At 55.1% G+C, this 25,696-nt stretch overlaps 3 protein-coding genes across 9 annotated transcripts; 2 read left to right on the top strand and 1 right to left on the bottom strand.

Moving 5' to 3' along the window:
- The first annotated feature begins 4,021 nt into the window (after positions 1–4,021).
- On the top strand, positions 4,022–12,903 carry JPH4 (junctophilin 4). The gene is made up of 5 exons (XM_040227284.1): positions 4,022–4,478; positions 5,221–5,992; positions 9,391–9,509; positions 9,844–10,376; positions 11,272–12,903. The coding sequence occupies exons 1-5, from the start codon at positions 4,100–4,102 to the stop codon at positions 11,353–11,355; spliced, it is 1,887 nt and encodes a 628-aa protein (XP_040083218.1). The 5' UTR covers positions 4,022–4,099; the 3' UTR covers positions 11,356–12,903.
- A 105-nt stretch (positions 12,904–13,008) lies between these two features.
- AP1G2 (adaptor related protein complex 1 subunit gamma 2) lies at positions 13,009–21,562 on the top strand. Of its 3 annotated transcripts, XM_040227281.1 has the most exons (22): positions 13,009–13,266; positions 13,641–13,845; positions 14,251–14,375; positions 14,517–14,658; positions 14,779–14,875; positions 15,043–15,119; positions 15,237–15,332; positions 15,736–15,816; positions 16,101–16,199; positions 16,369–16,424; positions 16,594–16,707; positions 16,875–17,015; positions 17,101–17,155; positions 17,236–17,358; positions 18,715–18,804; positions 18,892–19,019; positions 19,288–19,392; positions 19,688–19,808; positions 19,890–20,025; positions 20,700–20,863; positions 21,090–21,188; positions 21,276–21,562. In XM_040227281.1, exons 2-22 carry the CDS (start codon positions 13,642–13,644, stop codon positions 21,375–21,377), a joined length of 2,355 nt encoding a protein of 784 aa, XP_040083215.1. In that variant the 5' UTR covers positions 13,009–13,266; position 13,641; the 3' UTR covers positions 21,378–21,562. The 3 variants fall into 3 exon arrangements, with proteins under 3 accessions (XP_040083215.1, XP_040083216.1, XP_040083217.1); XM_040227282.1 differs by lacking the exon at positions 14,251–14,375; XM_040227283.1 differs by lacking the exons at positions 14,251–14,375; positions 15,043–15,119.
- THTPA (thiamine triphosphatase) lies at positions 20,498–24,799 on the bottom strand. Of its 5 annotated transcripts, none has more exons than XM_040227288.1 (3): positions 24,435–24,799; positions 23,469–24,020; positions 20,498–22,354 (listed from the first exon to the last, which is right to left on the bottom strand). In XM_040227288.1, exons 2-3 carry the CDS (start codon positions 24,013–24,015, stop codon positions 22,242–22,244), a joined length of 660 nt encoding a protein of 219 aa, XP_040083222.1. In that variant the 5' UTR covers positions 24,016–24,020; positions 24,435–24,799; the 3' UTR covers positions 20,498–22,241. The 5 variants fall into 5 exon arrangements, with proteins under 5 accessions (XP_040083222.1, XP_040083223.1, XP_040083219.1 ...); XM_040227289.1 differs by having other exon boundaries at positions 24,099–24,436; XM_040227285.1 differs by lacking the exon at positions 20,498–22,354 and having other exon boundaries at positions 23,275–24,020; positions 24,435–24,775.
- Between the last annotated feature and the right edge of the window lie 897 nt (positions 24,800–25,696).

Here is a 25,696-nt window from a genome sequence, read left to right as displayed (position 1 = left end):
TTAACCTCTGGGTCTCAGATTCCTCACCTATTAAACTGGCATACTGCCACCTATTTTTCAAGCCCCATTTACTGGGCCTTTACTATGTACAAGGCACTAGACCAAGTGGTTTTCCCTCTCTATATAATCACACGTGCTATTCATACATGATCATTTCAATCCTCACAACAAGCTGAGGTGTAGGTGAGGGTGTTCCCATTTTAGAAATACACAAACTGCAGCTCGGAAAAGTTAGGGACTGTGCTCGGGTTTACAGCTAGCTGGCAGTAGAGTCAGGGTTCAGACTGAGGCCTGTCAGTCTTTGCTAGCCCAGTTCTTGGCCTCCTGTGTGGGCTGCTCAAAGTTACAGTTCTGTAATGAGGGTTAAGTGAAGTAACACAGGTGGAAGACCACCCACAGTGGGGCTCCAAGTCCAGAGCTGCTTCATTTCGTATTGGTTCCCTTTTCTATGACCCTCCAGGCCTTAGTAAATTGTGGCAGAACAAACCACTGCATCCTCCAAAGGAAAAAAAAAAAGGCATCTTGACCCTAAAAGAAGGGTTATAGGACCTGTAGAAACAGACCAGAAAGGAGCTGGAAAACTGCCTTTCAGGGCAATATGAGGGGCTAGGACTGTGTGTGCCCCCCAGTTTCCAGGGTAGTCCTGCCAAGGACTTCATCAGACGATACCTTGATTTGCAGCTTAGAATTCAGTACTGAGTCACCCTGCCAATAAGCATTGCTCCCCACTTTTCACTTACCCTGCCACCATTCCTCCCTAAAACACAGGGCACAAGTATCCCCAGACCCATAGCGTTGTTTTCCTCTTCTTGTTTCCTACCCCACTTTTTTTTTTTTTTTTTTTGGAGAAAAGGGGGATCTTAGGGTCTGAACAGTACAGTGTGCTGTGTGGAGAAGGAAGGCCTCAATATCTAGGGGTGAGTGATGCAATGCACTTGGGCCTATTCCACAACTCCCTTCTGGATTCATCTTCAATGCTCTTTCCCTCGGGAGCCAGCAAAAGTTAGGCTATTCTCTATTTCTACCCCTAGTTCGTCTAGAATTGCTTGTTAGTTGTCTGTCTTCTCTACTAGATAATAAGCTCCATGAGGGCAGGCACCAGACTGTTCACCACTGGATCTGTCTCCCCTGCAACATGCCTGATACATTGTAAACTATGTACATGACTCTCCATTCAGCAAGAGAGAGAGAGAGGAAGGGAGGACCCCTCCATCAGCAGCCTTGTTCCAAGCAGACCCACAGTTGCCCCATTCCGTGCTAAGCTCTTAGATGTGGTCCTAACCCTGAAGGCTTAACATGTTTCTCCTATCCACCTTTAGAAAAACAATGTGCAAGAGAAATTTCCTTTTATTCCAAACTTCATGCTCTTTACTTTACCTCAGTACTCAAAATGGATCTCCTGACTTTAAGGGCAGATTCCAAGTACAAGGGATTCCTGGGAGGAATTATAGGGCTCAAAAGGCGTCTCAAGTCTGTCCTAATCCTAATTCTGCCACCTCTACTGTGTGACCTTGGGTGAGTGATCTCCCCTCAAACCCTGGCTGGGCCTTGTTCTCGTCTCTGTAAAATGATAGGGTAGCCCAGAACTTGTATGAAAATGAAAGCACTTGAGAGAATTCCCTGGCAGTCCAGTAGTTAGGACTCAGTGCTCTCACTGCTGGGGTCCTGGGTTCAATCCCTGGTCCAAGATCTAAGATCTTGAAAGCAGCCAGAAAAAAAAAAAAAAGAAGAAGAAGAAAAGCACTCATTTGCAGTTGACTCTCTACCCTGTTGTGGTTAACTGTACAGCGTTCTCCTTCCTAATGCTTAGGGGCAGGGTAGATTCAGTGTCTGAATAAGTTGAGGAGAGGAAAGACGAATGTGCCTACTTCTGTCTGTAAACGGGAAGACCCAGGCTGTGTGGCCCCTCTGGTCAGGGAGCCTCAGGGAGCAGCAGAAGGCTGAAGGGGACCTTGCCACAATAAAACACCCCCAAAAAAAAACACGTCATTGCCTCTAGGTTTGCAAAAGAGAAGACTCCAAACACCCAGGTTCTTCGTGGCACTACCCAAGCAAGACCCCTGTTCCCTATTCAAAAACAATGCACCCCCTCATGTCTGCCCTTCCCCTCCCTGGGAAGAACCCAGGGAGAAATAGTTGGAGGGGGTGGAGGATGGTGCAGCCAGGCCTCCTGGCAGGGCCCCATTTCAAGCTTGCTCAGAAAGCAGAGGTGCAGAGCCTCTCGGTCCACTGCAGCGGTTTCTTAGGGAGGACAGTGGACTTGGTGGACACAGGCGTCCAGGCCCAAAGGCTTCCTAGCTTCAGTCCAAGCAGCTGGCAGGTTCATCCTTCTCTCCAGGGCCCCACAAACACCACTTCTGGCCCTCCAGCCCCTGCTTGGGCTCCTCCTGCCTAGATGTCTCCCCAAGCCCGCCCTCCCCGTGCAGAGCTTTCTCCTTCCCTCACAACCCTTATTTCACTCTCTCAGTCTCCATATCTATTTCTTCTCCCTCCTTCTCCTCCTCCCCTGCCTCTCTTCTGCTTGCCATCCCTCACCAGCCCCGGAATGGGTCTCCCTCCCTTTCTCCCTCTCCGACAGAATCTCCCCCCGCCTTAGCTCTCATCCCTGCACCTCTTTCTTTGTATTCCTCTCGCCCTCTCCCGGCCCCGCCAGCATCTCTCCTCCCTCGGCTGGCTTCGGCCTCCCCCAGCCTCCCCAGCTTCAGCTCAGTCTCCTCCCCCCGGCTTCTCTCCCCTTCCCTCAGCCTCACCCCACTCCCGGCTTGCACCCCAGGGTTTCTTTTCTCCCTGGGGGGCTCGGTGCCTCTCATCCTCCACTCTCCTGGCCTCCTCCCTCAGCGCAGGTAGAGCAGGCACTCATCCTTTCCTGCCCCGCCCCCAACGCTAACACCGCTGCTGTCTCTTCAGCCCGGTCTCCTCCTCTCCCCACCCTCTCCTCTCTTCTCTCTGCCCCTTTAAATCTGCCTGGCCCAGCCTCCCCCGCGATGCTGGGAGGGAGCAAACATTGATTTGTGCTGGGATGGAATCAGAATTTTGATTTTTTTTCCCTCTCCCAACCATAAGAAGAAAATAATAAAAACACCCCCTCTTGATAGCCCCCTCTTTCTTCCCATCCAGCTCCCAGCTCCTCTTCCTTATCTCCATCCAAGGCAGATTTTTTTTTCCCTACACTGTTCTCATCTCCCCCTACCCCTGCCACTACCTCGCGCCCCCTCCCTCCACCGCCTGCTCCTCCAGCTGGGGAAAGAGGGGACTCTCTCCTGCGGCTCCCCCACCTTTGGCTCTTTGGGTTGAAGCAGTCTCTCCGGAAGGGGAGGGGGCTTGGCTTGCCTGGGCGAGGTGGGAGTGGAGGTCTCCAGCCATGGATGCTGTGCCTGGGAGGCAGCCTGAGCCCCAGCCCACATGGTGAGTAACCTGCCTCCTCCCTTCTGCCTGTCTACCATCCCCACCCTCGCCTTTCCCCTGCAGAGCCTCCCCCAGCCCCATCCTCTCCCCCACCAAACCCTCTACCCACCTTGCTCCAATCTCCCCCGTACCTTTTCAACCACCCCCCACCTTTGCCAGGGAAGCCAAAGAACCGGGGCAGAGAGGTCCTTACAGCAGGCAGGGAAGCGGGTGGCCTACGATTCTGCCCAGCCCCCGTCCAAGGACCCCCGCCTACTGCCAACCACACTCGATACTTTGGGGTTCCAGGCTGGAAAAGTGGGACTCCCGCTAGGGGTGAGGACCCCAAACCCTGGGAGCGGCCCTTTATAAGAAAAGAGAGGTGGGGGAGCTCTGTGCCTCCAAAGCTTAGGAGCTGCTGGAAGATGCTGCCGAAGGGTGGGGGGTTGGGGGGCGGTGCTGGTGCCCCGGAGCCACTGGGCCAGGGAGCGGCGGGCAAAGAGGAGGGGCCTCCCTCGCCACTTCCCCCCTCTTTCTCCGCAGCCACTCAGGATGAGGGTCCGGCCCTGCCAGCCCGCGCTGGGGCCCCCCCGCCCGGCCCCGGTCTAACTGCCCCCGCCCCCAGGCCTCGCCCGGCTCCCAGGCCCCCAGCCGGCTTCTCCAGCCCCAGGATGCGCTGAGCCACCGGGGGGCTGAGGCCGCGCCAACTACATGCATGTCCCCCGGGGGCAAGTTCGACTTTGACGACGGGGGCTGCTACGTGGGGGGCTGGGAGGCGGGGCGGGCACATGGCTACGGCGTGTGCACGGGGCCCGGCGCCCAGGGCGAATACAGCGGCTGCTGGGCGCACGGCTTCGAGTCACTGGGCGTCTTCACGGGGCCCGGCGGACACAGCTACCAGGGCCACTGGCAGCAGGGCAAGCGCGAAGGGCTGGGCGTGGAGCGCAAGAGCCGCTGGACGTACCGCGGCGAGTGGCTGGGCGGGCTGAAGGGGCGCAGCGGCGTGTGGGAGAGCGTGTCCGGCCTGCGCTACGCCGGGCTCTGGAAGGACGGCTTCCAGGACGGCTACGGCACCGAGACCTACTCCGACGGAGGTGCGGGGCCCTGCCCACTGTCTGTCTGCTCGTCCGCGTGCGCCTCCCCGCTGGCCTGCCCCGCTTATGCTTTCCCCATCCAGACGCCCCTGTTCTCCACTGTCGTCCTACACTCCCCCATCGATAAGCGCCCCTGCGCCCATCTTTCTGCCCTCTCCTCTCATCATCACACACGCCTTCCTCATTTGCCTGTTCTCTGCCTGTTTTTACCTCTCCCCCATCTGCCTGCCCTCACCCCTTCCTTGTATGCCTGAGCCTTACATCCAGCCTCTCTGACCCTCATCACCCCGTCTGCCAGTCCCCCACACTCCCCCCTCCATCTGCCCGTCCCTGACGCCTCTGCTCTGCCAGTCCCCTCACGTTTCCTCTGCCAGCTTGCCCCTCAGAGTTCTCTTTGCCTGCCATGTGTCATCTGTACAGCCCCGTCACCGTGCCCCTCACGCCCTCTGGACTGCCTGTCCTTCACACACCCCAGCCTGCCTGTCCCTTCCCCTTTCCCCTGTCTACTCGCGCGTCCCTAATCCATGCATCTCCTGCTACCTGCCAGTCTTCACTCGGCTCTTCCACACCTTGCGACCCAACCTGGCCAGTCCCCAACTCCTAGAGCCCCTCCCCGACCTCCACGCCAACTGCCCTCATCTCTCCCACCCGATTCTGAGGCTTCCAGGGGCTCATGGGGCTGGGGGTGCAAGGAACGGCAGGTCCTGACTCTTTCTCCCTCTCCTACTTCGCCCCCCCGCAGGCACCTACCAGGGCCAGTGGCAGGCGGGGAAGCGCCACGGCTACGGGGTGCGCCAGAGTGTGCCCTACCATCAGGCGGCGCTGCTGCGCTCGCCCCGCCGCACCTCCCTGGACTCCGGCCACAGTGACCCCCCGACGCCGCCCCCGCCCCTGCCCCTGCCCGGCGACGAAGGAGGTAGCCCGGCCTCTGGCTCCCGGGGAGGCTTCGTGCTGGCCGGGCCCGGGGACGGTGACGGCGCGTCTTCCCGAAAGCGCACCCCCGCGGCCGGCGGGTTCTTCCGCCGCTCGCTACTGCTCAGCGGGCTCCGGGCGGGCGGGCGCCGAAGCTCCTTGGGCAGCAAGCGGGGCTCCCTGCGCAGTGAGGTGAGCAGCGAGGTGGGCAGCACGGGACCCCCGGGTTCCGAGGCCAGCGGGCCCCCGGCCCCAGCGCCGCCCGCCCTCATCGAGGGCTCGGCCACTGAGGTGTATGCGGGCGAATGGCGCGCTGACCGGCGCAGCGGCTACGGCGTGAGCCAGCGCTCCAACGGGCTACGCTACGAGGGCGAGTGGCTGGGCAACCGGCGGCACGGCTACGGGCGCACCACCCGCCCCGACGGTTCCCGCGAGGAGGGCAAGTACAAGCGCAACCGGCTGGTGCACGGGGGGCGCGTGCGCAGCCTCCTCCCTCTGGCCCTTCGCCGGGGCAAAGTCAAGGAGAAGGTGGACAGGGCGGTCGAAGGTGCTCGTCGAGCCGTGAGCGCTGCCCGCCAGCTCCAGGAGATCGCCGCTGCAAGGTGGGCACCCAGTGCAGAGCCCGAAGCTGGGTGAAGGGGAGAATGTACACAGTGGATACGGAAGGGGGGCGTTGCTTAAAGGGGGACCAAGACCCAAGGCCTAGGACCTGGCAGTTGTAGCCCTGGGTATTTGTTGTGTTTATATCTGAGGCTACAGGTGGACTTAGGTGTAACTGTGGGTGGCTGGATATTTGAGGGAAGCCCTGTTAGACTGTAAGTGTGTCTCAGTGTCTTTTGTAGGGAGTGTGTCATTGTTGTGTGTGGGAGTAGCAATGAGAGCTGCCTGCCGGCCCAGGAAACCTCTTGGAACTCAGACACGTTCCTAGTCTTCCTCGTCTTGTAGTTGATCCAGCCTCCAGGACTCTGCTGCTGGGAGCAACAGCCCCAGGCAGAGAGACAAGAGGTGTACATTCCTAACCACATCCAAGCCAGCCCACAGTCTGATAACATTTCAGCCTTAGGCCTGGGGAAGGTCTAGTTTGTACAGCTGATCTGGAAAGTGAAAGTTGAAAGTCGCTGAGTCGTCTCTGACTCTTTGGACCCCATGACTATACAGTCTATAGAATTCTCCAGGCCAGAATACTGGAGTGGGTGGTCTTTCCCTTCTCCAGGGGATCTTCCCGACCCAGGAATCAAACCAGGATCTCCCACATTGCTGGCGGATTCTTTACCACCTGAGCCACAAGGGAAGCCTAAGAATACGCGAGTGGGTAGCTTATCCCTTCTCCAGCGCATCTTCCCGACCCAGGAATCAAACCAGGATCTCCTGCATTGCAGGCGGATTTTTTACCAACTGAATTATCAGGCAAGCCCACAGCTGATCTACCCACCTGAAAAAATAGTCCCTCTCAGCTCTGACTCCTTGGCCTCCCTTAACCCAACTGATAAAGGTTGGAAGGAAGCAGACTTGCCTGTAAATGAAATTTTCTTTCTGTAAATCAGATTACATTTCATGCATCAGGAACCTCATTATCTCAAGCAGTGCAGTCCAGTAGGAATATAATGTAAGCCTAATATATAATTTTGAATCTTCTAGTAGCCATATGAAAAAAAAAAGGAAGAAACATGAAATGAATTTAAATAATATATCTTATTTAAACCAATGTATCCAAACTCTTATCATTTCAACCTAAAATAAGTATGAAATAATTAAGGAGAGATTTTTATATCACCCCCTCTTTTTTTCCTGAAATCTTTGAAATCCAGTATATATTTTGCACTTAGAGTACAACATTCAATTTGGACTAGCCTCATTGTAAGTGCTTAATGGCTTGTGACTGAAGAAAGCCAAAAATCTATTTGTAATGAGTTCATAAGCTCCTAATTATACAATTTACACACAGGAATTTTTAGATATTGTTTTTATTGAAAGAGGAGGGCACAGTTGAAGGATCTTGTTTGAAATTTGAGAGGGATTCAGAGGATGAAAGTCAAGATATGTCCAAATATACTTGGGTGTAAAGTGTGTGTGTGTGTGTGTGTGTGTGTGTGTGTGTGTGAATGAATAGGTCATATCCAGAGTAGAGGCCTGAACCAGAAAATGTCTATGTCTATGTGTGGATATATGTGAGTTTCTGGATGGTTAGAGTCCAGGGCCTTGAGCCAGGGAAGGGGGAGGGCAGAGCACCAGGGAGCAGTTTAGGCTCGATAGGGAGTGGGCATGTGCAGGAAAAACCCGTCTCAGTAGCCAGAAAGATCAGGCAGTAGGAGGAAGCTGGTTGATCTCCCCAGCAACAGGCCTGGCAAACTTGATTGGCTGCTGGTTGCCATGGAAACAGCGGAGCCTCAGCAGCAGGTGCACATAGACTACATCATTCAGGTAGCCTGAGCCTGGCCTGACTCCTGAGCACAGACTGGGTCTATTGGCCAGGCTCTGACCAAACATACCCTCCGAAGTGAAAAGCACAGGCCCTTGTCAATGTTGCAGTTTCCTGGCCACCAACAGAACACAATGCAACCCCAAACTGTGATCCTAATCCCCTGCCTTAAACTCTGAGACCAGCTCAGTTTCAGAACAGGGCTAAGCATATAGATCCTGAAAGCCATAAGACAGAAGAACAGGGTTATCTGAGATCCCTCCAAGCAGGTTCTAATGGTCCTTGACCAACCAGGTCTGAGGGGAGGAAGCTGACCATATCTCCCAAGGTATATAAAAAGCAAGGAGGCCTAAGATGGTAGGGGACGCCATGACCCTCTCCGTGCCCTGATACCCAGATCACTTTCCCAGGCCAGATAAAACAAGCCTGGGGCCAGAGGGAGGCATAGGCCTTGATACATTCAAGCCCATGGCAAGTATATCTGATTACCTTTAGCTCTGGTCCTTCAGTCAAGATTACCTCTGCCTCTGATCCTACACCCCATCTTCAGTCAAGATTACAGAACTAATACATCAATTAATAAGGCATCTATGAATAACAGCAGAGGATAAAAGGGAGGGGAAAATTGAGGAAACATCTGACATCAGATGGAAAACTGAGGAAAGGATGGGTAATGCTTCAAGGTTACCTGTAACTAAGGAGCAAGGCTGGGCTTCCCTAGTGGCTCAGATAGTAAAGAATCTGCCTGCAATGCAGGAGACCTGGGTTCGATCCCTGGGTTGGGAAGACTCCCAGGAGGAGGAAATGGCTACCCAACCCAGTATTCTTGCTTGGGAAATCCCATGGACAGAGGAGCCTGGTGGGCCACAGTCCATGGGGTCACACAGAGTTGGACACGACAGAACAACTAACACACAAGGAGCAGGGCAGGGTTGAAGGCTGGTTGTGGAAGGGAGATTAAGCGCTCACCCAGAAGGTGTGATCACAATGGTGAGAAAGCATGCATGTTACCAGGGAGAGGGAATAGGTAGTGGCAGAAAGGGGAGACCCACCCAGTTCCAGAGCTGAGAAAGGAGGAGATGGGGTGAGGGGCAGTGATAGTGATCAGGGGTAGAGGAGAAGGATGTGATAACAGAAGTGGCTGAAGAAAAGATTTTAAATTCTCATAACACAGGAGGTATCAACACAGCAAAGCTTCTGAGCACCAAGCAGGGGAGGTGCAGAGAGGTGCTAAGAGAGTGAGGCCTCATTAGTCATTGGGAGGGAACAGGACAGGAATGGAATAACAGGGCTGCAGGCAGCAGGGAGGGCCTGGCCGCTGCAGCTGGAGGAAGGGAAGTGTTACTATTGGGTGAAATGGTGGAGGGGTGAGAGAACAGGAAGGTGTGATAACAGCAAACACAGCCCAGGTATCGGAGAGGAAAGCAAAGGCCAGCTGCCCTGCCAGGCCATGGAAGGGGAGCAGCTGCCAGAGGCGATCTCAGATCTGGGGGCTGTGGCATGGGGGGTGGCGGGTTGGGAGGGAGATGGGTCAAGGGACTGGAGCAGGTCTATTAAGACCCTGTCCCCGGAACCTGACAGGGCAGCAGACGCCCTTCTCAAGGCGGTGGCAGCCAGCAGCGTTGCCGAGAAGGCTGTGGAGGCAGCTCGAATGGCCAAACTGATAGCCCAAGATCTGCAGCCAATGTTGGAAGCCCCAGGTAAGGCGGGGTAGGGGGTTGGCTTCCTGGGAGCTGGAGGGACCTGGGCTTGGAAAAGGGGGCAGTGAATCCCTGCAGGGGACTGGGGATGGGAAAAGCCAGGATATGAGAGTCTAAGGGGACAGAGGGTGGGGACCAAGCCCAGTTGTTTGAGGACTAAAGTAGGCATTTGAGAAATAGAGTAATAAGGACTGGGGGTTGGGACCTGGCATTGAGAAGCTGTAAAGCTGGGGTACCAGAGTCCTGGGAGGTGACCAGACAGAGAGAGAAAAGTGTTTCTTTGGCAGCCCAAGGCTAGTTCAGCATGTCTGATTCATAGCTGTCCCTACCCCAGGCCGCAGACCCAGACAGGACTCCGAAGGTTCCGACACTGAGCCCCTGGATGAAGACAGCCCTGGGGTATACGAGAATGGACTGACCCCCTCAGAGGGCTCCCCTGAACTGCCCAGTAGTCCTGCTTCCTCCCACCAACCCTGGCGACCCCCTACCTGCCGGAGCCCACTGCCTTCTGGAGGGGACCGGGGTCCCTTCTCCAGCCCCAAAGCTTGGCCTGAGGAGTGGGGGGGGCCGGGTGAGCAGGCAGAGGAACTAGCTGGCTATGAGGCTGAGGATGAGGCTGGGATGCAAGGGCCAGAGCCCAGAGATGGCTCCCCACTCCTTGGAGGCTGCAGCGACAGTTCTGGAAGTCTTCGAGAGGAGGAGGGGGAGGATGAAGAGCCCTTTCCCCAGCTGAGCACCCCAGGGGGCTCGGAGCCAGAGCCTGTAGCTTTGCCAGTCCTGAGGGGCCTGTCCTCGAGGGGTCCTGAAGCCGGGTGCCTGGTGGAAGAGGCTGAGGAGGCTGCTGCAACGGAGAGGCCCGCCCGGCCGGTAAGAAACTCTTCCCCCCCAACACCGCCTTGTGCCTTCTGAGTCTCCCATCCTTTCTGGCCCTGCTACCCCTCAAAGTTTGGCCTATCATCACTTCCAGATCTCTCTCTGATCCCCTGTGGGGCTTTGATTTGCACTTAGCTTTCTTTTTGCCTACCCAGTCTTGGACTATATCCCGCCTCAAAAAAATAGAGTATTTTCAAGCTGGGAGGAACCTCCAAGACCTTCACATTCCAACTCCTTCACTTGACACATGGAGAAACTGAGGCCCAGAGCAGTTACAGTAACTCACCAAGGTTACAAATGAATAATTATCAGGAGAGCCAGAACATCTTCCCGTGCTCTCCTTTCATATCATTTCCACCCCCACCCCCACCTCCACACTTTCTCTCTTTGGTGCCCAGGAATAAAAAAGGAAAAGCTTGTTCCCTCCCTACCCTGACTCTCCCTCCCTCTCCAGGGAAGAAGGGAAATAGGGAAGAAGGCAGAAAACTGGGAGGGTGGAGTTTCCCTAGAACCTTCTACTCTGATTGGACTCCAGGCCTTCTCCTGTTTCCTAGCAACCACATCCTCACCCCTTCATCCCTCTGTGCTTCACTGCAGTAAAGGCGCCTGCTGCCAACGTCTGCTACTTAGGCCAGGCACCTTCTGCCTGGGCCACGTGCTGCAAGGAGGGGAGAGGAGCCGGGGATGGGCTCACTTGACGGAGCCAGAAGGAAGGCAGGGCTCTGCCTGGGAGTGGAGGGCTGTTTTGCAATCCAAAGCAAAAGTTGGGGAGGTTGAGGAGGGGTGTCTGGGACCCTTCTGCTTTGCCACCTCAGCCAGGGCAGGAGGTGGGACTCGTAGCTGCACCTGGTTCTCAGGCACTGAGGCTGCCTTTCCCCCATCTCTCTAGGGAGCTGCCAACCCGCTGGTGGTGGGAGCCGTGGCCCTCCTGGACCTCAGCCTGGCATTCCTGTTCTCCCAGCTCCTCACCTGAGGCGCCTGCCTGGCCTAGTTCCGGCTTTGGTCACTGCCTCTTCACTCCTCTGACCTGCCTTTTTCCTCTTTTCTTCCCCCTGGTTGTTTTTTCTCCTGTCTTTCTCTTCTCGCTTCCCTTTCTTTTCTGTCCGTCTCTGGTTTTATCTCTTGCTTTTTCTTTCCCTCTCTCCTTTTAGATTCTCTCATTCCCTCTGGCTCTGTCTCTGTCTTTTCCCGCTCCCTTTCCTACCCAACCCTTCTCTCTCTAGATTGTTTACATACGAAGGGCTTTTCTCGCTCAGAGTCTCTTCTCTGAGACACACAATTCTAAGTCAGACCATTGCCCCCACACCCTCCCTGCCTTTTCTTTAGACCTGAACTTGGATGAGGGTGGGGGTTTGGTGTCCTGAGGAGTCTCCTGGAAGCTGAGTGGAAAGGAAGAACGTGGGGAAGGGGTAGACTTGATACTGGAGAAGACCGTCGGACTGGGCAAGGCACTGGCCGTGCTGCTAGGACTCCCCGACCCAAGGAGCCTGGTGTCCCTCTGAGGCCTAGTGACAAATCTGGAAGGGATGCAGCCTCCATCTCTGACCTCGGAGGAGCCTATCTCACCTCCAAGTACTGAGCTAGGTTCTTACCAAACTCCATCCTTCCCTGAAGGAGATAAGGGAAATGAAAAGTAGAACAGCTCCCGAGCATCTTCTCCCTCTTTCTTTCCCCAACAGCCAGCCCCTCACCCAACCCCCTAGGGTGGCATGCCATTTCAAGAGCAATGTGTAAAGGAAAGATAAAGTCCCATGCAGCCAAGCCCACCTGCTGACCTCTCCCACCTTTCTCTCTCCCCCTAAAAGTTTATTTGGTTGGTCTGGACTCACGTGTGGCCTTTGATTAAATTCCTAAGGGACCTGAAGAAGACATTTCTACTGCAAAGGGTTAGGGGCACCTGAGCAAGGACCCCACTCCCCAACTCTGGCAGTAGTGGCAGGGGGAGGCAGTTCTGGAAAATGAACCACACAAGAAAATAGGAACTCACAGCGCAGGAGAAGCTGGTCAGTAGTCTCTAAGTGGGTTAGATCCCTTCCCGCATCATATCAGAATCTTGTGAAATGGAAAAACAACACAAAGGAGGGGATCAATCTCTCACACACTTTCCAGGGAGAGCAGAGAGGTGAGAGTCAAACCGGGGTGAGAGGTGGGTAGAGAGCCCTGTTGGAGGTTGTGGCTGATCCCTGGTACTAGCTTTTCCCCTGGGGACAGGAAGCCCTAGGAAGAGGAGGCTTGAGGGTCCCCAGGGGATCTTTCCTCCCTCCCCTGCATGAGGCAGAGGCAAGCTGCCTGCCAACCCCCTCCCTCAAGGAATGGCCTTGCCTGGGAATGCCCACCACACACAAACTCTTCTTTTTTTTCTAGTCAAACTCTGTTTACTCCCTGGCCTGCCTCCCTCCTTCCTCCTCTCTCAACCTTTACTTCTGATTTCTATTTCATGGAATTTGGGATTGACGTTAAAACAACAGTGCCGCCAACACCAAGTCTTGCAGGAAAAAAAAAAAATACAAAGAAATTTAACAAAAAAAAAAATATTTTAAAAAAAAAGTTCAAAAAAAGGGGGGGGAATTGTCCTCTCCTTTGGGTGCGATGGATTGAAACCCAAACTCTCAGAAGCTCTCCAGTGAACGAGCCCTCTTGGGAAGTCCCAGGCCTGTTAGACAGTCTCGCCGCCCCAAGTAGTTAAAAAGATCCTTCCCTTAAACTCCAAATTAGAAAGGCCTAAGGTCAGAGGATTCAAGATTGCTCTGCAGGGCGGCCCAGGAGGGGCGGGGTCCCGCGATAGGGGCGGGGAGAGAGAAGGATTAGACCAAGCCCCAACCTTCCTCGGGGCTAGGACCAGGAAGCGCTGGGGGGAGAGGAGCGGAGTTGAGACTGAAGCCAGGTGAGGCTGGCGTCCTGGTGTGGGGAAGCTGACACCGCCTGAGAAGGGGACGGGGGTCTCTGCGAAAGAAACAGCGCCGGGCTCTAGAAGGAAGGGAATAACTGAGCTAGGGATGGGAAGCCAGGTGGAGACCCGCCGTTGGGGGGGAAATAGGCGGGGTTCCAGCGCAGGCTCGGTAGCGACGGGTGCGGGGTGGGGCGAGGACGCATGCGTAATGGAGGTCTCGGGCGGCATTTGGGGACAGGGATCAGTTTTACGGTGTCTTGGGGCCCGGGCCCTCAGGAATTTGGTTAATTGCAAGCCTGTGCAGAAAAGGCCGGATGCTTTCTGCCAGAGGGTTAAGGCCCTCTCCGTTTCCGGGCTCTGCCCGCCAGGATGGTGGCGTCCTCGCTGAAGCTTCAGGATCTAATCCAGGAGATTCGTGAGGCCAAGACCCAGGCCCAGGAGCGGGAGGTGATCCAGAAAGAGTGCGCCCACATCCGGGCCTCCTTCCGCGATGGGGACCCTCTGCACAGCCACCGCCAGCTGGCCAAACTGCTCTACGTCCACATGTTAGGCTACCCCGCCCACTTTGGACAGGTACTGGGCGTGGACGCCTCCCGCCCGAGTTTGATGAGAGAAGCTAGTGGGGCACGGTAGCGAACACCCCCTTCACTTACTAGTTTCTCGATTCCTTTATTCTGCGGGGTTTCTGGGCCCTCACAGGGTGTACCGCAGATCTTGCCCTTTACCACCCCAACTGGCCATCAGATGGACCGAACCCCTCATTCTCTGGCCAGCGCCATTCAAGGCCCCTCCTTTCTTCTCCCATTCTTCCGTTTCCTTGAAACTAACTGAATCTCCTAAACCTCTATTCTTGTTGAACGGGGCGGTCCTGGGGTATGCTGCCCCCACAGGTTAATCTGGTGTAAAGGAGAACCAAAAGCCACGCTAGTGCCTCCGGTTTCACCCCTACCCCTTCCTGGTCTGCCCCCTTCCCTGTAGATGGAGTGCCTGAAACTGATCGCCTCCCCCAGGTTCACAGACAAGAGGGTGGGCTACCTGGGGGCCATGCTTCTACTGGATGAGAGGCAGGATGCCCACCTGCTCATTACCAACAGCATCAAGAAGTGAGAGGGTTCTGGGAAGCACTTGGAATCAGGGAGATGGGAGAGTGGGGGACTGGAAAATCCCAGGGGGTTCCCTGCTGTAGGTACTGGAGGACTGGACTTCTCAGAGGCTTGACTGACTGTCCTCCCCAAACTCTGCAGTGACCTGAGCCAGGGGATTGAGGCTGTCCAAGGCCTAGCCTTGTGCACACTGAGTGCCATGGGCTCTGCTGAGATGTGCCGGGACTTGGCCCCGGAGGTGGAGAAGCTGCTCCTGCAGCCCAGCCCCTATGTGCGCAAGAAGGTGAGTCAGCAGGTTCTAGGCTCTTGCTCCTGCACAAACTGTCCTGTCTGCCACATGATAGAGGTGGGGAATTCCATCCTGGCAGACCCTCGCCCTCTCTGAGCCCTCTGACCTCTGCAGGCTGTTCTGACTGCAGTACACATGATCCGGAAGGTCCCTGAACTCTCTGACATCTTCCTCCCACCCTGTGCCCAGCTGCTTCATGAACGCCACCATGGTAAGGCCACAGGGCTCTTCGTCCACTGCCTCAGCTCTGGCTATGGGAAAGGGAGCCCGAGGACAGGAACAGTAGCTCCCAGGTGAAGGGCAGCACGTGCATGCAAACACACACACAGTAGACTCCCCTGTGCCCTGTCCACCATTGGCTCCCTCGCCCTGACCCAGGCATCCTGCTGGGCACTGTCACGCTGATCACCGAGCTCTGCGAACGAAGCCCTGCAGCCCTCCAGCACTTTCGAAAGGTGGGCTGGTGAAGGGGTGGGCCCCGGGCCAGGAGGAGAAGGGCAATGGGGTTGGAGGGGGCTGAAGGGAGAGAGGATTAGGAAGAATGCCCAGGTCAGGCTCTGCCCTCCCTCCAGGTGGTACCCCAGCTGGTGCACACCCTCCGGACTCTGGTGATGACAGGATGCTCCACAGAACACAACGTGTCTGGAGTCAGCGACCCATTCCTGCAGGTGGGCTGATCCTTCCCTGCTGTATCCCTGGAACAAAAAGCTTAGGCAGCCCATGGCCAGTGGTCCCCTCCCAGACAATACTTTGGGTCATCAGTAACTTGGGCAGGAGGGTGGCAGGCACCAGGTCATCCCAGGTCCAGTGTGGGGAAGGGGAGTGCCTGAAAACTAGAAAATCCAACTTGGTAACAATTTTTTTTTTTTTTTTTTTTTTTCAAAAGACTGTCCCCAGATCTCCTGGCCTCACTCAACTCTGAACCTTCCCAGGGCCCAAGGGGACAGAGGAGGCTGGGAGGGGGGACTGCAAGGAGGGCGTTGGGAGCCAGCCAGACCTCTCACAGTGCTCTCAGTGTTGGATTTCTCTCCTCAGCCCCTTACCCCCAACTTTTATTTAACCCAATTTCAGGTCCAGATACTTCGTCTGCTTCGGATTCTGGGCCGGAACCATGAGGAGAGCAGTGAGACCATGAATGACTTGCTGGCCCAGGTTGGGGTGGGGGCCTGGGTTATGGGTGTTGCTCTGTGAGCCCACTGGCCTGGGCGTCCCTCCCATGACCACTCCCCCTGCAGTGGCCAAATGATCGTGTCTCCATTTCTTTCTGGACTGTGATCTCTCCTGAGGTCAGGGACACAGTCTGTTACAGTGCAGTAGTCCCTGGCACATAGTTGGGGGGGCGGGGGTGGAGGGGATGGATAGACTTTTGTAAGCTATTTGAGGCATGACATGAGGAAAGGGCAGAGCCCCTTAGAGCTTCTCTCCCATCCACGCAGGTAGCCACAAACACTGACACCAGCCGAAATGCGGGCAACGCGGTTCTGTTTGAGACAGTGTTGACTATCATGGACATCCGATCTGCCGCGGGCCTGAGGGTACCTTCCCCGAGGCCCCTCCCCTGGACCCCTCCCACCCACTCCAGCCGGGCAGACAGGTCCTGTTCTCCGGTTTCTCCTCCCCGCCCTGGGCACCTGTGCCACGCAGTCCCCGCTGCTGAATGAGCAGGCTGCTCCTTCCCTGACTCCCAACCTCTGCCTCTCATAGGTTCTAGCTGTCAACATTCTTGGCCGCTTCCTACTCAACAGTGACAGGAACATTAGGTAATAGGCCCAGGTGTCTGGCAGGGCTGTGCCACTGAGCCCTTGACCCTCTGCCCTCCTTCTTCCAGAATCTCCGGATTCACCAGCCCCTTATTTCCATACCAAGGCAGGACGGGTGGGGAGAGGGCTGACGGCCAGGGTATGCTAAGGACCCTCGTGCTCTGACCAGATATGTGGCGCTGACGTCCTTGCTGAAGCTGGTGCAGTCTGATCACAGTGCCGTGCAGCGGCACCGGCCCACCGTGGTGGAATGTCTATGGGAACCTGATGCCTCCCTCAGCCGGTAAGCAGGGCAGAGGAACCATAGTGAAGAGTAGAGGGCCCAAACCCTGGGCCAGCTCAGCAGCTGGAGAAACGGGACTAAGGAGACAAGTGCCTGGGAAAGGGGGCCCCAAGGAATGTCATGGAGTGACCTGGGAGACCTTGTCTAAACACACGTTTCTTCTCCAGGCGGGCCCTGGAACTGAGCCTGGCCCTGGTGAATAGCTCCAACGTGCGAGCCATGACCCAGGAGCTGCAGGGCTTTCTGGAGTCCTGCCCCGCTGATCTACGGCCCGACTGTGCCTCTGGCATCCTACTGGCAGCAGAGAGGTGAGGGGATGGGTGCCCAGGAGGTAGAGAGGGTGGAATCCAGGGAGGGTCATCGCCAGGACTAAAGAGCCATGATGTCCCCTAGGTTTGCCCCAACCAAGCGGTGGCACATAGATACCATCCTCCGTGTGCTGACGATGGTGAGACAGGGGCTGGGCTGAGAGCTGGGTGGGCATGGGCAGGGTTCACCACGCTGACCCAGCCACATTCACCCCTTCAGGCAGGCACCTATGTGCGCGATGATGCAGTGGCCAACCTGATCCAGCTCATTGGGGGCGCCCAGGAGCTCCACGCCTACTCTGTGCGCCGCCTCTACCGCGCCCTGGCTGAGGACATCTCCCAGGTACTGCTCCTTCCACCAGGCGCAGGGCTGCTCACCCCTCTCATCCCTTCCTGGGCTACCTGCTCCATACACCAGATTCCCAACTGTTTTTCCCCTAGAGTCACAGCTCTGTCTCTCTCTTTTATCCTCACAGCTTTCTACTTAGGAGAGGAGTCACTGAAGGACAGAGCCCTGCTCATAGTTAGAACACCCGGACTTCTGTCCTGGTTCTGTTACTGTCTGTGCAACCACAGATGACTCACTGAACATTCTTCATGCCGGGTCTACTCAGCATTCTACCCTGCCTACCTCCCAGAGCTGTCTTGATCAAACAGGATATAGATAAAAGCTCTTTTTGCATGTATTAGTTCTTATTACTACCTTGAATGCTGAGTGAATTCACAGATGCCAACCAATAACCAATATGCCAATACTGCTTTCCATGTTACCCTAGTAGGCTAGGCAGAAACCACCTACCCCTTCCTCAAGGGAGGACCCCCTCACTTTATCCTCACTGCACCCCTTGTGGTTAGGCCATGGCGGGGGGAAGCGGGGTTGTTTTGTTTTTGGTATTTCTTTCTGAGTTTTATCCTACAGTACTTCTAAAAACTGAAACAGTTGATTTACACTACTTAGTTTCAGGCGTACAACAAAGGGATCCTTATAAGATTATTATTTTTCTAATGTGGATCATTTTTTTAAAATCTTTATTGAATTTGTTACAATATTGCTTCTGTTTTATGTTTTTGTTTTTTTGGCCCTGAGGTATGTGGGATCTGAGCTCCCCAACCAGGAATCAAAAAACACCCTCTGCATTGGAAGGCAAAGTCTTAACGACTGGACTGACAAGGAAGTCCCAAGATTATTTTCCATTATAGATTATTACAAGATATTGAATGTACAGTAAACCCTTGCATATTTATTTTATATATAGTAGTTTGTATCGGTTTATCTCCATATTCCTAATTTATCCTTCCCATCCCTTCCCCCATTGGTAACCGTAAGTTTGTTTTCTATTTCTGTGAGTGTTTCTGTTTTGTGTATGGATTCATTCGTATTATCTTTTAGATTCCTCACAGAAATGTTATCATACTGTTTGTCTTTCTCTGGCTTATTTCACTTAGTATGATAATCATGAGATCTGTTGTAGGCCATGTAGTTCTTATACTTGGCCACTAGAGAGCAGAGGAAGCCCAGGAGCCAGGACAGAGCCCACAACTAACACAACTGCTCATAACTGCTCCCTGTGCCAAGGTCCTTCCCTTGCCCCACCCCTGCAAACTTCACTATCTCTGCACTGCCTAAAAGGATGTCACGGGGTCTGGAAGTGAGGAAAGGCCCCAGATGCCGGCCCAGCATGTTTCTCATTCCCCACAGCAACCACTGGTGCAGGTGGCAGCCTGGTGCATTGGGGAATATGGAGACCTCCTGCTGGAGGGGACCTGTGAGGAAACTGAGCCCCTGCAGGTGGGTCCTGTGGTGGGGTACACTGAGGAGGGACATGTGAGGGGAGTCAGGGCTGGTCCCAGGATCGCTCTGTATGCCCCCCGGAAGGTGGAGAAAGAGGAGGTGTTGGCACTGCTGGAAAGGGTGCTGCAGTCCCAGATGTCCCTGCCAGCCACCAGGGGATATGCCCTCACAGCCCTCATGAAGCTCAGCACCCGGCTCCATGGGGACAACAAGTAAGACTGGGTCCCGGCCCCTCCCACAGAGCCTCTTCTTGGTACCTCCAGCGAGAGCTTTCCCTTCACCGTGCCTGCCATTTCTGAGTTTCCCTCCAGGCCTGCACCTCCATCCCCAGCCCCCTGTCCTTAGGTCCTTCCTTTTGAGCCAAGTATCGTGGGTCTCTCTCTCCCTGCTCTGTGGGGGCCTCTTCCTTCCCTGACACATCCTAGAGGTAAAGGGCAGGGCAGATGGCCAGTCCCAGTCACGGACCACCCTGTGGCCCAGCCGCATCTGCCAGGTGATGTCCATCTATGGGAGCTGCCAAGACGTGGAGCTGCAGCAGCGGGCGGTGGAGTACAACGCCCTCTTCCGGAAGTACGACCACTTGAGGTGCGCCGCTGACGGTGTGGGACCCAACCCCCAGCTCACTCCCTATGGCCCTTTCTGGGTGCAGGGGTCGCAGCCTTACCTGTGCCCACCCACAGTTCATGGACGCTAAGTGGGCTTCCCACCCTCCTTGTTCATCTGAAAGCCAGAAAGACTGTTCCGTCTTAGGAAATCAGAGGGGTATTTCTGACCCACCATGAGCCCAGGTCTCTCATATTCTTACCCCTCCTCCCACACATCTCCTGTGAAAAGCCCAGGGTCTAGACCCAGAGGGGTACACCTGCCTTCTTCCTCTCAGGGCTGCCGTCCTGGAAAAGATGCCTCTTGTGGAGCGGGGTGGCCCTCAGGTCGATGAGGAAGCAAAGGAAAGCAAAGTAGCCCAGCTTTCGGAAGCAGCCCCTGTCCCCACAGAGACCCAGGTAAGAGGGCCAGGGGAGCCCTGGGGGAAGAGCATGGTCCAGCTTCCATACCCAGCCTTGACCCTTCTGCCCTCTCTCCAGGCCTCAAAGCTCTTGGATCTGTTAGATCTCCTGGATGGCCCTTCTGAGAATGCCCAGCACCCTCCCCCTCTGGATCCCACCCCAGGAGACACTTTGATACACTTCCTTGACCTTCCCTGTGCTCCCCTACCCCCTGGTAAGCCTCAGCAAAAAGGAGACGTCTTAAAGAAGGGGCGGTGGAAATAGGTGCTTCCCCTTCTAAGCTGAGGCCTGAGATTCGAAGTCCCTCTTCCCTGCTGTGTGCTCCTATCACATCCCCATCTTAGTAAAAGGATTCATTAGATGATACCAGTTCCCTCCTGGACACCCTCCAGTGCCTTCCTTTGTTCAGGTTTCTTAATGCTGGCCCGGGGTCCTGCTTCCTCCCTGCCCATCTCACAGGCTTTCCCACTACCTGCTCCACTGGCCCCCTCTCAACTCTCAGATCCTCTCACCTCAAGACCTTGGTGTTCATATTCTTTTCACATGGAATGTTTTTTCCCCAGCACATTAAAATAACTGGCTCATTCTCCATCTTCAGTCTCAGCTAAAATGTCAGATACTTCCCCTCCCTCTCCTACTTAAGTTAGTTCCCCCCACAGGTTATTTCCTTCCGAGCACCAGTTACAGACTGTGATTGTTTTCTTGTTTATTGTTTTTCTTTCCTAAGCTGTGAGCTCCACTGGGGACCTCATCTTCTTGTCCACTCGATCACTAGCATCTGGAGTGGTTCCCTGCACCCAGTGGGTGCTCATTTAATTTTTCTTGCATGAATGAATGAACAGTTATCTTCAGCCCATATACTGAGTCACTTCTCTCTCCCTACTGTAGCTCCCATCCCAGATCTCAAAGTATTTGAGCGTGAAGGACTTCAGCTGAATCTTTCTTTTGTTCGACCCCCTGGAACCCCTACTTTGCTATTAATCACTGTCACTGCCACCAACACCTCAGGGGGCGACGTCACCCACTTCATCTGCCAGGCGGCTGTGCCCAAGGTTTGTAGACGACCAGGACTCAGAGGTAGCCTGGATACTCCAGGAGAAAAAGCCACTAAGTAGAGGAGGTGCTGGGGGTGGAGGGAGGGTGAGATGAGAAGGGAGTGACTGCAGAGACAGGCACCTGGGGAGTCGCGGGAAGAGGGTTTGAAACTGTTGGGTGTGGAGTGGTTGCCTGAGCCAGCCAGCTGCCTTATGTGTGCTCTGTCCAACCTCCTGTGTTCAGAGTTTCCAGCTGCAGCTACAGGCCCCCAGTGGAGACACTGTTCCAGCCCAAGGTGGCCTTCCGATGACCCAGCTGCTCAGAATCCTCAATCCTAACAAGGTGAGCTCCAGGAGCCCCTCGAGGATAAGACCTAGGGCAGGGAGGAGTCATCTGTGCTTATCCCGGTCTTCGCTCTCCTATTCCTAGGCCCCCTTGCGGTTGAAGTTGCGCCTCACCTATGACCACTTTGGCCAGTCGGTACAGGAAATCTTTGAGGTGAACAACTTGCCTGTGGAGACATGGCAGTAACTCAGCCTCCACTCAGAGCCTGAAATCCTCCTGTGTCCCCAAATCAGGAGCCCCAGCTACTTGGATCCATATCTGAGGGTGACCAGCAGGTGGCACTCTGGTCCTGTCCTTACTGCTGCAGAACTGGGGTGGGGGGAACCCCACAAATGATGAAAGCCCAATAAAGCCCTAGGGGGCAAAGCCATTATTTGAGGTAGAAAATGTATGTGAGTAACAGCCAGGGAAGAGCCTTCTTATACAGGAAGTAGGTATCTTGCCCTAAGCCTTTGGAACTGGTTTCAACAAAGGAAGGTTTTCCTTCTACCCCGGTTCTGGCTGAGGAGCAGATGTGCCCCTAAACCTGCACAGGAGGCACTCTACTCTCTAGGCACAGGGGCAATGTCAAACCAGAAGTTCTAGATTTCTAACAGGAATCCTCACCAGCTTCCCCACGCTGCTGCTGTTCCCTGTAGCCCGGGGCAGGGAAATCCCTGCTGCCTCCCCTCCTCTCTAACTCAGCTGTAAGGCAGTTTAGGAGCCGCTGGCAGAATCAATGGCATCGACCAAGGGAGGGGGGTGGCAAGGGATTTTCCTGTGCTTAACTACTGATCACGGCTAAGTGGAAATCCTATAAACACGAGCGGAAATCAATGGAGGCTGCTTAGCGGCCAGGGGAGAGGGGCGGCCCACAGATTGCATCTGACGGATGAGGGAGAGGAGGCAGCCAGGGAAGGCTCCAGGAAGGATAGCGGAGGGTAGGGTGAAGGAACAGGCAGAGCTGGAGCGAGAGGAGTCACTGTGGGAAGGGGAGCCGGAAGGGAAGAGGCACGGTGAGCCCAGGAATGAAGCTCCTCAGCCCCGTGTCATGTCCAGATCTCCAGTCCCCTAAGGCTGCTCTTTGGAGCCGTACACTTCTAGCAGGCGCTGGTAGTCCTGGGGCCGGAAGCGCTGCAGGTACACAATCAGCTTGGCAGGTGCCTTCTCCTGCGCCAGCACACCTACAGGCAAAAGGAGAATGAGGAGAGAACCAGACAGCCGCAGATACTGTGCCTCTCCCTGCCCACGCAGCTGGACCCCAGGTTGTTTCCAAGGCAGCACTGGGATTCCGAACGCCTGCCAACCAGCTTAGCTAACCCACCAGTCTACTCCCTGATTGGCCTGGGGAAGTGGGGCCGAAGAGGGCCACTTGAGGCAGAAGTGGGCCTAGGAAGCCAAGCACGAGCCTCTCCTCTGGCAAGGAGAAGTGGTGAAGGGCACTCAGGCGCCAGGAAGACAGAGGGTGCCTCAATAGTAACTCATTTCAGTTATTGCTCCTGCCCCCCAGTCAAGATTAAAGCCTCTCCAGGCAGGCCAAAGCTCATTAGCTTGGTAATGAAGCACATGCAGAGATGCACACACAGAGAGAAACCAAGGGGTGTAGAAAGGAGAAGCAGCTACAGCCATGAATGAGGTGGGATCTGCAGAGAATTCTAGCCTCTGTGGTGTGGAGCCACAATTAGCCAATGTCTGATTGTTAGTGCCTGGCAGCATGCTGGGCCGATAGCAGGGAACTCAGTGTAAGTTTGCTGAGGAGGCAAGAACAACATTCCAGGGCTGTAAGGCCCCGTGGGATGCACGACCCTGTACTTGCATGGATGAACTGTGTACAGGGGAGCTAAGCCTGGGAACAGAACTAAACTGCTAACGTTCGCCCCGCTCTCTGTCACATGGGAACAACATTCTTGACTTTTACTCAAGCCAGTAGGACCAATGAGGATTTCATTATAAAAATCAGAGGACAGGAGTTGGGGGGAGAAAGGATGGATGGAAAGATTGAAGAAGAGAGCTGACAAATGGAATCGAAAGACACCTGGAGTGACTAGAGGTATGAGAATGACATGAGCCAATGGCTGGGAAGGATTAGAGATACATGGAAGGATTCAATGCAGGTTAGACAGCTACTGTAAAAGAAGGAACCAGATTTGATAGAGCCCTGAGCAAACTGGGTCCTCTAGAAAACTGCTAAAATAATTCCTCTTAAAGAAATAGCCTCGAGACGTCCCCCGACAATTGGCCCAGTGGGTACACTCAGAAGAAGAACAAAGGAAGTACAGAAGAGCATGACTCCCTCACCAAGCAGGCTGCTGAGGTGGTGGATCTTCTCCAGGGCAGCTGGGACTTCAGCCTCCTTGTCCACCAGCGCTTCTACCTCACCCACAGCGTAGCCAAAGTCAGCTGTATCCAGGTCCACCCTGAGCAGCCGCTCCTCTCCGTCAGCTCCGGACAGCACCAGTTTCCAGGCACTGCGCTTCGTCACAAAACTAGCTACTAACTGCAGCCCCAGGGGGCCCAACACAGCAGCCACGCCCCCAGCCCCCGGGACCACAGCCCCCAGCACCGCACACAGCTGGACCACAATTGAAGGCTCAGCTGTGAGTTCCGTGTACTCAGTGTGGGGTCCTGAGACACTTGCCGCTCCGGGACATTTGAGCTCCCATCCACTGCCTTCTCGCTGTCGCAGCCAGTAATCAGCTCGCATGAGGCTCAGCTCAGGGGTGTCATAGTAGCTGTCTCGGAAAGTGACTCGGTGCTCCAGGGTACCCCCCAACTCCTGCAGCCGCTCCTCTGTGCCGGGCCCGGGAACGAACTTTCGCTCCACTTCAATCAGGCCCTGGGCCATGCTACCTGCAATCAGTCAGTCAACAAACACTGATGAGCTCCCGAAGATCCCTCCCCCCGGAAGAACTTGTGAGGGGCACACACCGTCGCAGGGCTGTCTGTCGGGGGTCCTTTCCTCTTCCTGTGATGGATGGCCCTGTCTGTCTCTGATGTTTTTAAGTGATGGATGGCCCTGTCTGTCTCTGATGTTTTTAAAAGCTCAGCAACAGGCACAGGTCTCCAGTTAGATCCCTTCTGCTGCTGATCCTAAATCCAAAGGATGACCTGGGAAATCCAAAGGGCTCTCTAGAAAGCAAGCCGTGTAGCGGGTGTCCTTTCAACGCCCCTCCCACTGCAACCCCGGGAGTACGGCTACTCACTGCGGGAGATGACCCCGCCCGATCCCCCTAGAGCACCGACCCGCGGAGCCTCGGGTCTCACCTGAAAGCCCAAGGGTGTCCCTCTCGCGGGACCTGGAGTAAGGGGAAGGAAGCCCACGCCACGCCCGCGAGGAATGCCGGAAGCAGTCCCTGGTTCCGGACCTCGGCCCGGTTCTCTGCGCAAGGGGGAGGCCCCGGCACAAGCGGCCATATTAGGCCCGATGTAGCGATGCCGAGGGCAGGCTTGGGCCGAGAAGCCTGCTAAGTTATGAAGGGCCGCAACCTCCGCGGTGGGCCAAGAGTAAGGATGGCCCTCTCCGCTCTGCTCCTCATTCCAGACCCCTCCCAGCTCCCGAGGGGCGGCCCGGGTCTCAGGCCGCAGGCTGAGCCCGGCACCCTGGAACCCGGGTGCATGATGGGAGGTGTAGTTCCGAAGGGAAACTTTGCTCTCTTGCCCCACTCGTCGCTATGGTGACAGGAAAGCCGCGATTGACGCCTGTGGGAGTCTATCTAAAGTTAAGTCGGATGGAAAAGGCACTCAGACCCCATTCCCGCCTTCAACCCTCTCACTTCGTTGGCAGATGGGCCTGGAATACAAGCCACTCACTCAGACCCTGTCCAGCAGATACTTTATTGACTATTGTGGTGGCCCATTAAATGCAGGCCAATGGCAATGAGCTGGGGGAAGAAAAAAGACCAGTCTAGTTACTCTAGACTCGGGAGTTTTAAAGGGTAGTTAAAACATCCCCAAGAATGTTCAGGATAACGGTGGATGGAAGAGTTGTTTTTGTGTGTGTGCAGCTTGAGGGATCTCAGTTCCTGGCCAGGAATTGAACGCCAGCCTCCCACAGTGAAAGCCAGGATTCTAACTACTAGATCACCAGGGAAGCCCCCTCCCCCAACGACTTTCTGTAAGAGGAGGAAATGATATTTTGGATGAAAACTAAAGACATGATGGGATTTCAACGACTGGAGACAGAGAAACAGCATGAGCAAAGACCCAGAAGCTGGAGAGCACCTGGCCAGTGTTTAAGGGAAAAGAGACGAAGCTGGAAATACCACTGAGCAGACTGGAAAAGACTTTACATGCCAAACTGAGGAGTTTGTCTGTTTCCTGTGGCCCCTGTGCAGGCTTTATCAGGAATAGGAGAAATATTGCTTTCATTTAAAATATAGGAAGCCATGAGAATGGCCCTTTGACTGCTTTGGGAGACAAAATTGAGAAGGCTTCTTCTCCTTACTCCCTCCCAGGATTATGATTACCTGGAGGCATCTACTGTATGTCTGGTTTTTGGGGTAAGGTAGCTTACTGAGAAACAGTGG

Source organism: Oryx dammah, unplaced genomic scaffold (genome assembly GCF_014754425.2).
Source record: "Oryx dammah isolate SB20612 unplaced genomic scaffold, SCBI_Odam_1.1 HiC_scaffold_26, whole genome shotgun sequence".
Taxonomy (NCBI): domain Eukaryota; kingdom Metazoa; phylum Chordata; class Mammalia; order Artiodactyla; family Bovidae; genus Oryx; species Oryx dammah.
Note: the sequence above shows the minus strand (reverse complement) of the source record. Positions and strands in the feature narration are given on the sequence as shown.